Here is an 18,817-nt window from a genome sequence, read left to right as displayed (position 1 = left end):
ACCGTCTTCAGACATACATTAATGTCAAAGTACTGAAAAAAGATTCCGATCAACTCATCTTGGACCTGCATACACCAGCATGACACAGATGTTTATCAGTCTAGTGAAATAATAGCCATTTTCCCCTTTAATTCTGGGAATGTTGTACAACTGCTTTGTAAATCAGACGTAACAGGTCACAAGGACATTTGCAGTTTAAGTTGTCAGCATGTTTATTTTTTTTTGGTTTTCCAAAGAATTTTACAAAGATCAGCTATTACTGTCATCTTGCTTCATTTCTTGTTATTTTCTAATTCAGGAATGCTGAACCGTGATTAGCAGATGTGTAACTATAATTTTAATAATAATATTTCTACCAAAAACATCTTCTTACAAAGAAATGCTCTGTACCATGGCTTTCAGCAAGGAGGAGAGAGAACAGGAACTTTATTCACAGAACTTCCATTTGAATCACAGTATTTCTTTATAACCCCCCAAAATGAAGGAGGCATGTTTCATTACACAAACAAAGTGGTATCAATTCTTTTACGTATTGCTGCTAGAAGTCCCGTGTGGGTGGAAAGCAGAGCACGATGCCTGTAACGTGATCTGAACACTGCGTGTTGAAGATGTTACTAGTGGGGTGTGAAATGCTCATCCCCAGTAATCTACTTCCCAACGGGTCATTTCATACCCTTGAAAGAATATACGGCATAGAATAAATTCTTGCCCCGCTACAGGGAAGGGCTTTTTTCATAGATAGAGCAGGAGCTCCCAAGAATCTCCTAAGAGAAAAAATATTACCTTAAAGAATGAATGTTCTTGCTAATACCACTAATGATGAAAGCGGAAATCTTGCAGACTGAATCTCTTTTTACATTGTACACTTACATCCATGCATGAAGCTGATAACATGCTTGTTATTTGCAGCGATGTGATTCTGACATTGTCAGATTGGCTTATTTTCCACAAAAGTAGGATTCATTTTGTATCTCTCACAGCTACTAAAAAACCCTTTCTAATTTTTTTCAGGTTGAAACTAAGCAACCCTGAGTAATTGCTACTGAAAGCCATAAATGCAAGCTAAATGTATTCTTAAAGTCCTGTAGCTCTTTGACGAGAGAAAGATCACTTACCTGAATGCACCTAATGTTTAGTATTTCTTTGTCTGCCTCCAATGCTTGTTATTAAATTTGAAGGGCCTCCTGGTTATATCTGAATTTCTTTTTCAAGAATGAAGAAAGCAGCATAATTTTCTACCTTAGCACAGATTATGGAAAAAAGGGGGATTAGTTTAATGAAAGCTGTTGTTTTGGGAAGCAAAGAATTTACTTACTGTGTGCCACTGTTGCGGTTTCTATTCCCACTGCACCTGAGTCTCCACATGAAGTTTTTATTTAGGTGAGAGCAAAAAGCATGTGCCATTCACATAATAGCAAATCAGAAAGTGAAGCGTGAACAGAGATCTGTTACTGGTTACTCCAAAATCTATACCACCAGGAACAGCAGGACTGCAATACATTACCCACAGAACTGGGCCAAAAAGTCAGTGTGCGTGGCCTTACAAGAATGACTCTGGTAGAAACAGGGTCACCATAAAACCACCCAGCGCTGTTACATGAACCCTGACTCCTCTCACTGCCTCCTGTGTGGCCAAAACTCCCTTAGCCACCACGGTAATCCAGCAGTAGGTTCAGGCTTGACAGGACTTATACTGGACCCACTGGGGACCTGGTGACATTTAGCTGGTTCCCAGGATCTGACCCGTTTGGGCAGCTGTGTCCCTGCACTTGCTGAAGCTAGCATGAGTAAGAAGAGTGTATGGTATGAAGAAAGGCACCGCAGAGGACCACGCTATCTTTTCTTTTTCCAGTTTTCTTTAAAAGACCAGGTGTCAGGCTGTCTGAAGAGAGGTATCATAAAAAGAGGAATGCTGTGCCACCACCTGAGCCATGGCAAATGGTTTGGCTTTGCCTCTCCCTGTTACAACACTGCAATGAGCACAGACGGCAGCACAGCTCCACATTGTATGTTACGCAGCCCCTCTGAGGCACTGAAAGTGGGTGACCAAAGCAGTGAAATCGGTAACTCCCAGGAGAATCAACAGGCACCTTTGCAGACCTTTGGCTTGATTGCTTGCAAAGAAAATAAATCCTACTGCTCCTAAAGACAGGAGGCATTGGGACTGCTGCTGTGAAAACTGCAGCATCATTCTGCAACTTAAAAACAAATCGTATTTTTCAGGATTCATGTATTTAAAATAGAGGATACACCCTCATCTGGTGCAAAACGGGTAGCTCCAGCATCATGTTGCTGACCCACTGCTGCAGGTATTTGACAGGGGTTCAGTGCTGTTACCTCCATTACCTTATTGCACAGAAATATGAGTAAGGACAACTACACATCTGTACTGGTGACCTACGAGGTAAATGGGATTTTGGTTCCCAGCAACTTCCCCATACATTAGGTCTTTCTTGTACAAATGCATAGGTGTGGCAAGGCCTAAAAGATTATAAAAAGATATTGGGGAGGTCTTTCTATGCCAGTAAATAATATCTTTTCTTGTGTCAATTCTTAATATCGCTTGTCATTTAAAAATGACCTCAGATAAATGAAACGAGGTTAGTGTCTAAGTATTAAAAGAAGCAATACATGAGTCCCTCATGCAAAGCCTAATGTTTCTGGAAACTAATAATAATTGTTTCTAGCAAAACTTTTGACCAAGGGCTAGATGTAAAGAACAAATCAGAGCAAAACCTACTTCTTGTTTAATAGCTTGTATATTTTCCCAAAGCCTTTTTTCTGCTTTTTTTTAATTACATGTGAGTTTTTAACTTCTAAAAATATTGGCTGATGTATAAGTTTCTCAGTGTCTGTAAAGGCTGGGGTATTTTCCTGCCTCACACAAAATCCTTGGTTAAAGAAGCAACCCAAAAATTCCTGCCCCTTGTCCCAGGAAGTTAATTCTCAGCCAGCAGCCTGAGTAACTCATGATAACAGTTCTTCATTTTCCTCTGCAAGGTGCCAAATCCTTAAGATATTTGTTACCTACTAGTTGTTTGGTGTATCTGATTTCTCTGAGCATTTAATTAACTTTATTTGCTCACTCTGAAAGCAGCTGTCTCTGAATTAATCTTCTGGCATGAAATTTGTCTTCACAACTTGTTGATATTAAATTTAAATTAAGTTTATTAGATTAAACACATTAAGTACCCACTTAAATTCTTGGATGCTTAAATCCTTTGAATGTACACCAGTGACTTCCATTCCTAGAGAGACCTGCTGCCCAGCAGCACCATGTTTTGTCTCCTGAATCTGTTCCTTCTGTTCCTCTTCCCCCTGTCTCTTCCCATGGCCAATTCTATCCCTCAGTTATAAATTCTGAGGAAAAAATCATGATAATTAATAGCATTTTAGAAAAATCACAGCGGTATGAAGAATTAAGATGCAACAGGGCTTGCCAGAGAACCTCAATCCCTGGAGCAGGTACGCTACATGGCATCCCCCAGACCCTCACTTTCTGAGATAAGTCTTCCTATGTTCAAATATATGGTTGTATAGAACAGCAGTTCCCCTCAAAAGTTTTCAATCACGTGATTTAAAACACACCAGGTCCTGTGGGTGGAATAGTTTGGCTTTAAATTCTCTGAAAGTTATTTACTGCAGGAACTGAATCAGGGATGGATTTATTTCCAGAAGCCACCAGGATTTGGTCCTTTCCTTTTTAAGGCACCTTTCAGAAAGCACCCAGCACTTGGGCTGCATCTCTCTGCAAGTAAATCGGGCAAGACCAGGATATTGGCTCAAGCTCTGGAAGGGGTCTACCCATGGACCTGAATGGCTTGGTAGGCCCCCAGGCACAGTGTCACCTCAGGTGAACCGGCACTCCTCTCTCAGGCAACATTTGGCCATAGCCAAAGGATCATGTGGTTGTTGGGCTCCCAGCAGAAGCGGGCCACTGCATTTTGATGCCCATCCTGCCTCTCAGCAAACCAAATGTTAAGGTCCGACAACAAAGCAAAGCCTTTGGCTGGAGAAGAACAGGCATGTGAAATTCACAGACTGGAGGAAGCCAATAAAGGTAGCAAAGGATAAGAAGCAGACTTGAAGAACAGCAAAGATACTTTACATACTTTTTGAAAAGAATAGGACAAACCTAGAGTGGTGATCAAAGTCGAGTAGGGGTAGATGAGATGTTTGATGACACAAAGGACTGCCAAAACTGTTTCAGAGCAAGGGTGTTTTCAGAGCACATTTCTTCTCAATGTGAAAGCTCAAAAAAATAAGGGTGTTTGAGAAGGGCTTGTAAACTTTATTAACCAGTTCTCTGTTTTGACGCTGTTTATAAACACACCACTACTACGAGATGCAGCACTACATAGGTTTATTTGGTGGTGTTATCTCAGAGGACTCTCCTAGCTTCGTCAGAGTGCAGGGTATTTTTTCAAACCACCTTATCACAGCAATGTGAAAACGAGCACTGAATGCACATCAAGCTTCCCGTTTGGCAGCCTAACAGCAGGCTCCCTGGAGCTGAGACCCGTGTGTGCCAAGGCAGGCAGCACAACTAGCCCAAGTTCTAGCTCCTCCTGCCCGTCTGCCCGCACCCTTCTGCACTCCTCCTGGGCTGCTCAAGGCTTTTCCTAAAACGCCACCAGACACTTGAATCAACAGCACAAGATGAGTAGCAGGTTTTCAGAAATACACCCCCAGAAGCACAGACCGCACTGGCCTCTCCCAGTTCAACCCGATGCATGGCTTGCAGCTGCAAGGGGAAGGGTACTGAAGGGTGCTGCCACTGCCTTACGTGCCATGCTGAGTAACCCATACCCTGGCAGTTCAGCCACCTCCAGACAGATGTTGCAAGCCTAAATTCATGCATATTGAGAAAGCCATTAAGCTTAAGCCTCCTCATTGCTGAAAACAGCCTCTTGGTTAGGAAATTACTAACAGTGCTCAGCACTATCAGCTCTCCCATGACTGTTTCAAGCAAAACAGAAGAAGTCCCGATAATTCTTTCCAAGTGGGCAGGTGTGACTCTGGAAGCACTGAAACAACAGGTTGAGTCATTACACACCTGCTGGTTTTGACACTTCTGGCCACAACCAATCCAGTTGGTGGTGGCTCCTGAAGGGAAAAGGTTTGGGATATTTTTAGATCCCAGGCACCAAATACAACACTGAACCCTTCATTTGGGGTTCTGCACCTGCCTCTGAGGTGAGATGACTCAAAGTCAGGTGTTGCAAGAAGTTACTGGGAAAGGGAAAATCCAGACCAGCATGCCAGCTCTTGCCTATTCCAGCATCCAACTGTGAGCTTATTTTCCAGCCTCTGGGCCAGTAGAACACTTATAGTGCCACAGTTCCTAAGGCCAAACTGTAAACTCTTCAGCAACAGGTAAAAGAACGGAAGAAAAGGAGGACGACGTGGCTGTACGAGGTTACTGGTTAGGAGAAGTAATTCCTTTTGATTATTACCTGAAAGGTCTCATTTAACCCCTCTTATTACTACCAAAGAGTGCCAATAGAAGTAGTGGTCCCAAGTCCCCTTGCACAGCAAACTCTGCTGATGCTCAAGAAAGTTAACGACACAGAAGCACTAACAAGAGCAAGACAATGCTCTGTTTAATTGACAGGTTTAGGTTGTGGTGGTGTTGGCATTTTTAAACAAATAACTTACAGCCAAGTAGGTCTCTGAATCCCAAGTCACCCGTGTGCAGCAACACAGCTTAGTTACCTGAGAGTTATTGTAGATACATATGCTGGTAAGCCATACTTTTGAATTATTTGAGACAACCAAATTAGAAAATGGGCTCAGTGACATAGGCGTCAGCCCCCTGCATTCAGTCAGGTCATCCTACATTCAGAAGCAGCTCTGCTACAAAAGGGCTGCAGTCTCTGTTAAGATTTGTAAGCCAGACAAGGCTTGCAGGCACCATTGTGTTCCTCACTGCATAGCTTAAGTCACTAGGGGCAAAAGCTCCCTAGGTGCATCTTCAGGTAACACAAAGATGTACCAGATGGAACTTGTTAGTCTAATCAACAGCCATAAAATGGTGGCTGCCCTCCTTTTTGGGTCAAGTGGAAAGCTGGGAGAAAGGTAAGAGCAGATTTTTGAGGACAGACTACTTAGGCTGTGGTATTTCAGTGTTCGCAGTGTTTTTTCTTTTGCGTGTTTGTTCTTGGTGTGATAAAGAACATGTTTAAGTAATTAAAAGCTCGTAGAAATATTTTTAATTAAAAACTTTTTAAATACTTCGTAAGGAATTAAAAATTAATACTCATTTGGTTTTTGTATGAAACTGTCTTGAAATAGGCCTGTGGTCTATAGACTCTTCTAGTGGAAGACAGAGTTTGCATAGGACCCTGAAAACTTACGCTGCTGGAATGGCTTGATGTGCTTTTTGTCATATATTAACATACTTTATCTATAATCTTATTTTGGAGGGAATTTTTTAGTAGTGGAGAACAAGCTGTTTTACAATTAATTGCTCTTAGTAGCCAGTGACATGTTCTTGAATCTTCAACATGCCTAAACTGTGATGTCACCTGAATGTTGCAAAGAATTACTCAGTGTTGAATGTCATGTTTTTAGCTCTTCCTGCTCCACCTATTTTTCCAACATCTAATAAATTTGCTAATTGTAGGGTACTTGATTTAATGACTTAAAAGTTGTATAATACAAACACTTCAATGTGGCACAACTGATTTATTTATTTATTAACTAAAAAAAATATTATATTTTTATGAGTACAAGGGAAAAGGATGTACAACTCCTTCACAGGAAAATCAACCAAATGATTTTTTTTAAATAGATATGTATATACAAATAGGTTTCCTGCCTTCATGTACAGTTCAAACAAACAGGTGTTAACACGCAGGTTACTTGAAGTTGCAACTTCCTTGATGATTTTAGTTCACCAAATTGCAACGGTTAAGTCATCTGCTCTGCAAACACTACGGACGATTACTTCTAGCTAAGTATTGCCACTTCTATCATCTTTGCAAAAATAACAAATACTCTAAGTGTAAAGAGAACTTAACAATGAAGGATGAGTAGTTTGAGCCAGAAGGAGTGCTAATATGAAAGCTTTCATAGCACTTAGAGCGTGCAGTTGCTGCGCTGACCTTGAAACACAGGAATGAGAGAATTAATTTATGTAATATTAGATATGTCAATCAATGTGAAAAGCTGCAAGTCTGCATAATATTTTTTATTCTCAAGCTCTCTTCCCTAAAGCCACACATTGTGTGACTCATGAAAGAACTTAATTATAAAGAAAGCAAGATAAAGTAGAAGAGAGAAAAAAAGAAACAGAACAAAGTACGAGAAGAGACGCTAAAAACATTATTTTCAAGTGTATTAATAATTCAAAAATGTTTACTCTTTGTCTGTGAAAAGTCAATCAATAGAAGTGTTGGGCTGTGCCCAAGGTTTAAAATCTTTATCTGACTAGAGGACTGGGAGGTAAAGTGGGTGCTTACAAGCCTGCGTGTTCCCCATTGCAGCATTGCTGTGTTACTGGTTTGGAAATCCACAGTTTTCTTTGCCTTAAATAAATAAATACATAAATAAGTGGGGCAGGGTGTGATTCATCTTCTAGATATGTTGCTGTAATGCTGTATTAACCAATTCCACAGACATGCACAAAAGCAGAAAGGGCAACAAGAAAACACAATCTGTTTTAAAGTCCTAGCAGGCTATGCACAGCTGTGGGTAAAAATATTTTTTACATTATTAAAAATCCTCTATAATTCTGAAATGTCGGGTTTGGAGCTCAATTCACTGAAATATCCTAAAAGTCCCCTATAAAATTGGTGAGTTCTGTCAGTAAAAAGCTGGTTTTACAGAGATATTAGTCATAGAAGAGCAAGCAAATCTAAGTTGCTATAAGCACCTTTTACAGAATAAAACAGGAATAATTATGTTCACAGAAAGCAAAGCTTCCTAAAATAAGTGCAGCAACAAACGAAAGCCAAAAATGTTTTAGAAAACAAAACTGAATTTATCCTTGTTGCAGGATAAAGGATAACTACATGCAGTTGTACACTGAAGACCCAAATCTTTATACTGTAACTGTAAATACTTTTTTTGCAACTGAAGTCATCTTTCCTGAACTTCATACTTCCTATAAGATACCTATCTGTTTCTTCTGACAAGTAAAATCTGCATAGAGGAAAAAAAAATACTGAGAAAAAGCAAGTGCTCATACAATATGTGCTGATTAAAATTTTGATTAATGCTGCTTTTTCTGGATAGCAAATTTGCATGCAGTGAAATTCAAATCTGCATGGAGATGAAAAATTTTAAAGCCAGTTGCAGATAAAAAAAGAGAGTGTGCCACCTGCTGGGCTTGGAGCTGTGTTAAAGCTGTTTTTTCAGTCATTTATATGAAGTGCAATATATTGTTCAGTATTTTTAGGAACAGAACTCTGAAGAAATACTTTTCTTCCTAAGAGCTTCTAAATCTTATGAAAAGATTTACATCCTCCTTAGTAAGTTTCAGACATATCATACTTCATTGAATATTAAATCCTTCCCTGCTTTTCATAGAGGTGTTATAAAGCCTTTATTTTCCCACAGTTTGAAGATAAAGGGGAAAAAAGTTACAAATTGGAGTAAAACTGAGGAATCATTCACTATTAAAAAATTCATTATTTAAGTGTGGGGGGTTTTGTTTAAAGTAAATCAATGACAGGCCTCCTCTGTAAAATAATCATGCATAAAATGATTTTTAAGGCTTTGCTAACTCACACTGAATGGGATCACTTGTATTAAATTCAGTTTGGCAAATTAGTTATTGTTGATTTGCTCTAATCTATGATTAATGTTGCTAATATTGCTATGAAAAATAAAGAAAACTTGCTAAAAAGTGCTAGTCAAGGAGTAGTTTTATTTGGTGTCAGTATGATTTAGTTTAGAAATGTGGAAGCTGATTTTGAGAACAGAACAGCTGTTCTCGTAATGAAAATAAACTCCTCATGAAAACCCAACTACTGAGTTTTTAAAATATCTATATATTTTAATATGAAAAGCAGACCAAACCTTACAATCCAATGACTTAATGGGTAATAACACCCATGTGCATTTTTTGATTTGGAGGGAAAAAAAACCCCACAAAACCAAAAAACCAGATACTTCAGAAGTCAAGGGTCAGTTATTCTAATCCATGGTACTTTAATTCATGTATCCTTTTCACCAGGAATTGAGATGGTGTGGTGTATGTGTATGTCAGTGAAATATTCATAACACAAATAAATGAAACTTATGGAATAGCAGGATTTCTTCTCAAGTTAAGTATCACTTGAAACGACATATTTTATTTAAAAAAGCTTATGGGATCTCTCTAAACCATTTTAAAATAGCAAAAGTGGGAACAGGACTGCTTCTGTTATTATATAGATAAGCACTGGGTTTTGTCACTTAGGTCAAAGTTGAAACCAGGTTTTTGTTCTGGTTGGGTTCTGGTATTTGTGACTCAAAGGCAGGTAGGAAGACAGGGTAGTTACACAGAATGGGAACATCTGTAGCTATGTTAGCAGTGTGGCTGCATAGTATATAAAAAACAAAGGGGGTGGGGGCTGTCTTTTTAAATTTTACCTCTCTCCGGAATGGAATTTTTCTGCTGCTTGATAAAGCCTGATGTATATGCAAATATCCTTTCAAAGTTAATTAAAACAGGGAACATCAACATATGCTTATTCAATAACCATGACCTCAAATAATTGCTATTCCCTCCCAATTCCTGTGTCACCAAGAGGATTGGCAGGATTTCTACACTGCTTTTTTCCTCTGTTTATTAAAGCCTACGTAGGCGTTGTATTTTTCCTGTATTTGACGCTGCTTCATTGCCTAAAATTAAATTCTTAAATAACTTATAAGGAAGAGTGCCTTTATCCTATAGAATCTGGTAAATATTAGGAAGGCTTTTGTTTTTTAATCACAAATATTTTCTTTTGGTTCTACTATTGTATTCTCATCTTTGATGCGCTTTTCAAACAGTAGGGGAGGATGATAAGGACAAACAACTTGATACAAACAAAGCCAAACACCATCTTAATAGGCGTAGAAAAAAATAAACAGTGGAAAAGGAGGGAAAAAAGTAACTATACCTGCTTAAGAAATCTGTCAGATGCATGGCTGTGCTTAGCTAACACGTTTGGCAGAGCAGGGTTTGCATATTCAAACTGAGGATTGTATGTGAAATCTGAGTTGAAGAATTTCATCTTCTCTTTCTCCACGTTGGAAGGCTTGATTGCAGTCAGTAAACAGAGTTTTCGGCTGGAGCCATCACCTTCTTTTCCATGGCTTTTTGAGGACTGTGACTGTTTTGGCTTTGTTAGATTAAAATGCCTCATAGTTCTACTTCTGGGTCGAGATGGCAGTCCTATGCTGCTCCCTGCAACTGAAATACTGTTTGTAAACTTCATGCTGGGAGACACTGGGCTAGTGACAATGATGGAGGGCTGTCTGTTTGTGTGGTACCACCCGCCGCTGAGCAAGGGTAGTGGGACTTTGATTCGGCGGTGCTCATTGCCTCGCAAGGTGGTAGAAGACTTTGTAGTTTTTCTGTGTTTCTTGTGGTGAGCAGATGACTGCTTTTGAGCGTGGTGTTTTTTCTCCTCTTTGCTCTGCAGAAGGACATTGTAGCTACTGGTTCCTGTCGTGAAAATGTCCTTAAGGATCCCAGATGGTGGGTGCTGGAGGCTGTTTTCATTATTAATGTTCAGCTTATGTTCTTCTGGACTCAGGACTGATTTCTTGGAAAGCTCTGTCTTACGCCAGTGAAGTTTTTCTGCATTGAGGATGGGGTGGGGTGGGGTGTGGGTGGGAAAAGAAAAAAGGAAAAGCTGAGGACAAATGTGATTGTTTCATACAGCAATACTAATCTTAAGGACTCAAAACTGCAACATCAATGAAACACAGAACTTGTTTTAACTGCAGTCACATCAAGTTAATCTTGACTTCTAGACATATGGGAGAATTGTGTGTATATACCACTTTTGAACAACTAGACTGGGACTTGCAAGATCCAGCTAAGCAAGTATTTTATGGTTGCATCTCCATGCATGAGTGCACCGTTTGCAGCTAAGAACTAGCCTGTTTAAAACAAGACCCTGTGGAGGACTTTATGAATGTGTACTGTCGTATCAACAAATCTGATTGACCTGTATCATGCAAGGAAGGCTTTCTGTATGGGTAAAGAATAACCTAAAAAAAAAGGAAACTGTATAGGAGTATGTGAGCAGTATTTACAGTGCAGTCCCACAGGGATCTGTGCTGTGATATAAGCAGTCTGGTATGGTCTCATCTGCAAAATCTGATTCACAGAATTTACTCTCAGAAAAGAAGAGAACATCAGAATGGGCCTGCCACTGTGAACAATTTACACCACCATATGAATAGTAGTATAAGAAGACTTCAGTTTCACATATTCCTTCTTAATACAGACAGTAAGCTATATATAAAGAGGAGAAACCAGATAGTTACAAACACACCTCTGAGTATCCTTAAGACAACGCTGTCATTTCATCTAGTCAAAGTTGCTAGCTTTAAGAAAACACTTGAGAAGAAAATGAATGCAAGAAGCAAATAATGTTCCTTTAATGAATGAATCCTCCTTTCTTGCTCTTAACACCTAAGCATAGCTTTCAGGGGAGGTCCCTGGTGCAGAGCAGCTGCAAGGAAAAGTGATTGAGGACTGAAACTGTAATTTGAGCTGGCTTGTTGGAGAGAAGTGACCTCTCTTCACTGGTTCTAACCATCCCCTTCTCTTGCCAACCAGTTCATCCTAGAACATTAGGTGACCAGAAAGTAAGCACGCAAATAAATGCTGTCACAGAGAAATGCTTCCTACTTCTGCACCTAAAATGAAAGGATTCACAGAACAGGAGATCGGCCGGAGCTTGATTAAAGCCTGCAAAAGGGATTTGAGCTTCAGCCCACAGTAATACATAACTGAGCTGTAATTACTTTACATACAGTAATTATATTCTGAATGGGACATTAGCAAGAGATCATTAAATGCCTCCAAGGGGAAAAAATTTGATGTAGTTTAATTTCAGCTTTGTTTTCACAATAAAATTAGGTTTTGCTCCCAACATAAGCACCATGACAACTTATTTCATGCTGTTGGACCTCTGTGAGTTCCATGTCAATCTGTGCTCCTCAGTTCTCCTGAAGATGCTTCCTAAAAAACAAAAAGACTGAGGTCCTATTTGCATGAACATACAATGGAAAATATGCAGCCTGGGTGTTTCCTCTACTGGGAAGAGAAAGACAAAAGCATTAGATTTATTTTGTTCTACTAAAGCATGTGTAACTTACGCAAGCTCAGTTTTGTTTCACAGTAAATTTGCAAATTCCCTTTCTGCTCTTGGTGCAGGAACAGCTCCTTGGCATTCCTGTTCAAATTCTGTCAGATCATTCTTATCGCATACGTGACAACCTGCCTACGTGGCTTCTCTTGCTTGTTGTGATGAGAAACTGTAGTTCCCACCACAAGGAAAACAACATCAGAACAACTACCATAAAATGTGTTGCATTTTTTTGGACAACAGAATAGGATGACCACTCTCACATATTTCTTGGCAAATATTTGAGATTGACTTCAGACCTGTACCGTTACTTTTTACAAGGATAAATGAAAAGCAAGGTTTCCAGAATGTCTGAACCCATTTCTGAGCATGTGAATTTGCTTGTGTAGACAAAATTGAAGTTGAAAATTACACAGCTACTTGTTAAAATACAGACAAGATAATAATGTAATGCTAGTGGCAGTAATGCTTCATCTTCTCTACTGATCAATTATCAAAAGCCACAAAGAGCAGAGATGCCATAAATTGCTACTACACAGAGAATAATTTGAATTAATACCACACATGTATGTAAGAAGCGATAAATAGAAAAGAAAAAAAACCCACCAGAAACAGAATTTAAATAACTCAAAATTACCTTAATCCCCTCCAAGATTTTGTGTTAATCCAATACCAAAAACTTATGAGAGTAAGCTTTCAGAGCTAAGTAGTACAGTTAGCCAGTAATAAGTGTATTTATATCTAGTTAATTTCTGAAAATCACGAGTCAGAATTCTACTGCAAGTGTCACAAATGATGGTTGAGTGCTGAATATACACTGGCAGGTTTCACATACACATGGCTGATATCAAAAATAGTTGTCCCCAATTCTGTAGTTACTTTGTATGTGCCATCTCATAGAAAAGTGATTTTTCAGCTGCCAAACAAAGTCTGGCTGTCCTTAGTTTTCTTCTGATTAAAGAATAATACTGTTTGATGCATATTTGTGTTGGAAACCTAGAATAAACAGATAATCCAGCAGATTTAGAAGATTATATTAGATAACACTTCAGTTTTCACAGAAGTCATTTAACTGCTGATCTAAATGTTTTGATTGGCCCTGTGACCACCACTATTTTACAAAATAAATTAGAAAATAATATTTGAGACATCAAAATCATGTTGCAAAACGCCAAATTTTAAAGTTCTTTCTCTAGTACATTTGTTTAATCTGTAATAGTTATAATTTTAAACTCACAGCTGTAAGTTAGCATCAATCAAATTAAAATATGTCTTCTAGGTAACTTGACTTACTAAACTGTATGTAAGAGTTTCCAAGAATTAGCAGTGTCTGGCGATTGAAACAGAGGTCTAGTATCCTCACTATAAAACCAATTCATTGCACAGCCTGTGTTCTGAAAACACACTTCAGTGTACTGAGATACCATACTGCTATAAAGCAGCCAGTCAGAGAATGGATTATCAACTCACATTAATTACACAGATTGCTAGCAGTGATCTCCATCGTTTAAACTCTGGGTACCATAGAACAGACATCAATAGATTACTTCTTAAAGGTATAGAAAAGGCAAACTGAAAATCACCATGCTATGGCATAACTCTATCCTGCGTATCACGCTACATATCATACAGATTTTATCTTTTGTGTCTCATCCACATGTGCTCTGAGAAGTACAAATTTGAACTTCCTGACTTTACATTTTTCAGTTTTTGCAGCAGCAAACTTTCAAAGAACATATGCCCAAGCCTCCAGTTACCTTTGAGAGCCTAACACATGTAATTTATGTACAAAGATCCCCTGCGTTACTCTCGCTTTCAAACACTCAGTCACAAAGCCCCAAGCCTTTCAACAATTTAAAAAATCCACAACAAAACTAGCACAGCCTCCCCCCAAAAGATTTCCCATCATTATTTATATTTTGTTACTCTCAGCAACAACACTGTAATAAAAAAGCATAGGTCCTAGAGACATGGGTGAATTTCTAAATGAAACAATCTGACAGGTTTGGAGCGGAAGGTGATGTAGAAAGAAGCAAGAAGGAGGGGGCAAAAGAGCTGCCTGTCCCCATTTTGACATCATTAGGGTACCAAAGGGCAGAAACCCCTCCTGTTCAATGGAAACTTGGTCTGTCCTGGGCCAGAGTAGAGCTCTGCCGCTCTTTGGAGCTGCTGTGTTTGGTTTCTGCTGCCCTGTAAGGTGGGTTAGCAGGGCAGCCCGCCAGAGGCAACCCCACCATGTGTCTACAGGCTCTCCCCACAGGAGCAGGCTGTGCCCTAGCCAAAATCCCATTGCTTTCAAGATACCTGCTAGAATTGGCAGGACTGGCCTCACTTCGTTGTGCAGATACAAATGTACTACATGTCACAGCACAATACAAAATGCCACAGGCTTGGTTTTGCCAACAGGGGAGTTTTACCCCAGTGTAACTTCATTTATATGCGTGTAGCTATTCCACTATCACAGCAGTACTGGAGAAGGGATGTACCCCAAGACTGCTAACAGAGGATATGTGGGAACCACAAATCTAATTATAAATCTGCACTAATGAAATGCTTTCCATGTCTAAATTGCACCCCAGTCACTAGCTTTGAGTCTTGTAGCACCGCAGACACTGCCTAATCTTGTCAGAGATTATTAGTTAGGAAAAAGATGTTATATTCAGGAGCTAGGTTATATTATTGGTTTCCATCCTTTAGAAATTGACACATTGAGCTAATCTTTTATATGTTAATCATATGTGTGGTAAAATGTAAGAACTCTTCCAGACTTTGGAGACTGTTGTAGAAAAATCTTCCTTTAGGTTACTGGGTAGCTACTATCCAGGCAGCTTCTTAAACACCTGTTCCACAGGTGGAATGAGGTTAATGACAGATATTTGTGGGCACAGATCTCTCTCTGTCCAGCTAGCCTTGATCTAAAAAAGAGAGCTCCTGCGGTTTTCAAGCAGCTGTCACTCAGGTTATATATGCATAATGGACAAATCCTTTCCAAACCACAGGTATGATTCTTAAGGTGCTTAGCAAAGATGTTCTTGGGAGTAGTTCCTCCTACTCTATAATGGTCTGAGCCACTGCTTTTAGTGACCATTTAATTCACCATTACCATCTTAGAATATGCTTGATTTTCTTTTTATTCACAATCAGAAACCACTCCCAATAGCTTGAGTTTCTGAATTTAGAGAAATGCAAATAATGGCTGTGATCTGTCTACAAGTAAGAAAACAGTGAAGTTTGAAACTAAGAAATGAGAAGAAAGCATACAGATGTGACAAGTAAGATTCCTCCTTTGACACATTTTGCAAATTACAAAAAAATGTGTACATTACAAAAAAATATTCATCTTTGATATTCAGGTAATATGAACAGATTAACAACTACCTGTCATTATGAGCTCTAGACTGTATGGTTTGTGTGCACAGAGGGGTGTGTAAATAATATTCTGCATAAAACAGGCAACAGAGCATGTTGTATATGAACCTGTGACATTCCACTGTCTCAGCTACTTCAGGCTGATGTCTGTGGTGTAACAGAATCTGATCAGAATCCTGTAGTCTATTTCCTCACCACTATAAACACCCTTAAAGTTTGCAAACACTCAAGCTTTGAACAGGAAGCATCAGGCAACCTGAATTACACAGCACTGGAAGTACCATCTATAATGACTGAAAATGGTTTTGCTGTAGAATTAGCCAGTGATCTGTAAAAAGACTAACGCTGAGCTATTTTCTATTTTCTCTGCATGTTGGTTATTAACTAGAGCCTGTATGATGTTGGGAACTTTGACATTTAATCTAAGGCGCTTTTTTTTTTCCAAAAAAAATTACCCACCTATTTACTTTCCTCCTGTAACAATATTATTTGTCATTCAGCTTTAATTCTAAGCTCCAAAACCAAGCGCAAGTTTCAACTATGAGCCAGTTTCTGTGTCTGATTCATTAACTGCCAATGTCTGTAAATAACTCTGAAAGATCCAGCACTTATAGGACTCATTGGCATGATTTTGGACTTTACAGTTTGGTTTTTTCTTTGTTAAAATTACAAGATATGTAAGATGCACCGTTTCTACTCAAAAAACACAAAAAGTATGGACTGACTGGCAAGCAGTTTCTTGCATGTTTCCACACTGTGATACGGTCTTATGTAACTGACTCCAAATTCAGGTTCTTCAAATTAAATTATGTGAGTGCAGTAATAATCAGCAAAAGTGAAGACCTGGACCTAATGAAATCAAGTAACAAACTGCCACTGACTTAATAGACTCAGGACATCATCACAAAACACTGATTTACAGATAGACCTGCCCAGGATGAAACTCCCATCCAAGCAGATCTCTAGCTTGTTCTACTGCAGCACAGGTGTGTTCAGGAATATTTGATGGAGAAGCATGGACCCAAAATAACGACCTTTCCTTTTAAGAAATCTCCATCCTTTATTATTACAGTTGCTGTTGTACATGTCTAGGGATGCTCCAATTCCATGAACTTTATTTCTTGTCCCATTACCAGAAATAAGACCCTACTCATATCTGTGGGCAGATGGAGTGGCATATAAATTACGCAGAGAAAGAGCACTTGTAAGAAATCTTAATAATGATTGTAACAGTATTGTGTGAGGGGACGCTAAGCCATCTCTCCACCAGATCTCTTCTACATAGATTTCCCTGTAGTAACAGTGGCTTGAAGCAGCTGAAATAATGACACATGAAAAGACGTCAAATTTAAACAAGGTAAACATCGGCGTGAAAAAACTGTTTTGCAGCAGCCGTATTGTAGGTTTTCCTACATACCACATACAGGCAGCACTGGGGAGGGCAGTTCTGTGTGGTAACCAACACTTTTCCATATTACCCTTATACAGCCGTAATACAGGTCTTTATACACATGCATGACAAAGGCTTGTTAACTTCCCAGAAAACACGGCCAAGAGGCGAGCCAAAGAGCCAGAGACACCAGATATAATTAGGAAGAGTTTTATTAGCGTTCTCAGCCGCATCTTCGGCCCCTCGCCCCACCGACGGCGGGCGGGTGTCGCCCCCTCGCCGGGCAGGGGCCGGGCCCGGCCACCGGCGGAGCTGCGGTCGCCTCCCTGCCGGGCAGGTAGGGACGAGGCGCCGTCCCTCGTCCCCGCGGCGCCGTACGCTCACGGGAGCCCCGTGGCGCCGCCCCGGGCGTCGCTTTCCCCGCGGGGGAGCCGGTGCCAGCGGGCCGCTGCCTCAGCGGGCCGGGGGCGCCTGAGGGGCCGCGCGAAAGCGGCCCCACCTTGCCCCCTCCCGCCGCCCCAAGCCCCTCGCCAAGCCGGCGACGCCCCAGCCGCCCCCGAGGCGCAGCCGGTGCCCGGTCCCGCCTCAGGCCGCGTCCCCGGGGGCGGTACTCACCGGTGACACGGATGGACTCCAGCATCGTGCTCCGCCGGGCAGTCGCCGCCGCTCTTGCCCCGCCGGCTTCCCCCTGCGCGGCGGGCCCGGCCGGGGCGGGCCGCAGGCTCCCGCCTCCTGGGCGGGGAGCCCCGGGAGGAGGCGGGGAGAAGGGCAGCGAGCGGCGCCGGAGGCGGCGAGGGCCGTGCCGGGGCCCCGACGCCTCACGCAGCCCGCCTGGCCCCGCCGCGGCGGAGGCTGAGGGAGCCCCGGCCCGGCGCCCGCCCGGGCCCCGCAGACCACAAGTCCCGGCGGGCCGCGGGCCGCCCGGCGCTGGCGTGGCCGGGGCGGGGGCCGCGCTGCATCCCGGGGGCTGTAGTGCAGGGGCGGGCGGCGGGGCGGGCGCCCAGCTGCCCCCGCAGGCACCGCCGGGAGCACCGCGGCGGCGCGGCCGGGCCCGGCCTCAGGCGCCGGCGGGGTGGCAGGAGCCTGGGGGGTGTCGCTTGCACTGAATCCATGGGTCACTGCCAGCTGTCACCTTTGGCGTGACTGGTAACAGCGGGGTGATCGATGCTCATCTGCTGGGCCTAAGGCAGGCGGAGGAAGGGCTGCAGGGGCCAGGGGTGCTCAGCAGGGGCCGGGGGCCGCAGGGGCCAGGGGTGCTCAGCAGGGACTGTTTCTCCCCGGGAGGGCACAAGGAGCTGTTGTCTCATGCTAAAGAGAACGGAGGAACTGGATCAGAGGCAACAGTTGGGGGCAGTAACTCATTTTAGTAATCAACAAGGTTACCGTACGCTGCTAATCAACAGAATTTAAAGCAGAAGATAGACTTTATATTGCACCTTCTGTTCTTGTTGTGCAACCTCTTGCTTTGCTTGTGAAACCTTCCGCTCCTTGAAATCTAACCTGCATCTTTTAGAATGCCTGTTGAACAGCAAATAGAAACAAGTTATTCTACCTTAGCAATTACAGTTGTGTAATCATTTAACGTAGGTATGGTGTAGGAAGATTTTGTACTCTTCATGCAGACTTAAGGGCATCACTGAAGCCAGATTGCACAAGAACAGATTTGAGTGTGTTAATGCCTTGATTCTTCTAAATGGTAAATACTTAATGGAGAAAGCAATTGAATTGCAAGTGACTCAACAGTGCAATAGTGCTCAACGTA

The 18,817-nt window shown here is 41.5% G+C and overlaps 1 protein-coding gene across 2 annotated transcripts in view; it reads right to left on the bottom strand.

Moving 5' to 3' along the window:
• The window catches only part of MATCAP2 (microtubule associated tyrosine carboxypeptidase 2), a 30,449-nt gene extending 12,488 nt beyond the window's left edge, over positions 1-17,961 (bottom strand). Inside the window, exons 1-2 of one of the 2 annotated variants that reach the window (XM_055806052.1) lie at positions 17,671-17,961; positions 10,092-10,774 (exon numbers count right to left, since the gene is read on the bottom strand). In XM_055806052.1, the coding sequence (XP_055662027.1) occupies positions 10,092-10,774; positions 17,671-17,695 (708 nt within the window). In that variant the 5' untranslated portion in view covers positions 17,696-17,961. Of the gene's footprint in view, positions 1-1,315; positions 1,461-10,091; positions 10,775-17,670 lie in introns of those variants that run through there. The other variant, XM_027793642.2, reaches the window with a different exon arrangement.
• Between the last annotated feature and the right edge of the window lie 856 nt (positions 17,962-18,817).

Source organism: Falco peregrinus, chromosome 5, assembly GCF_023634155.1.
Source record: "Falco peregrinus isolate bFalPer1 chromosome 5, bFalPer1.pri, whole genome shotgun sequence".
Taxonomy (NCBI): domain Eukaryota; kingdom Metazoa; phylum Chordata; class Aves; order Falconiformes; family Falconidae; genus Falco; species Falco peregrinus.
Note: the sequence above shows the minus strand (reverse complement) of the source record. Positions and strands in the feature narration are given on the sequence as shown.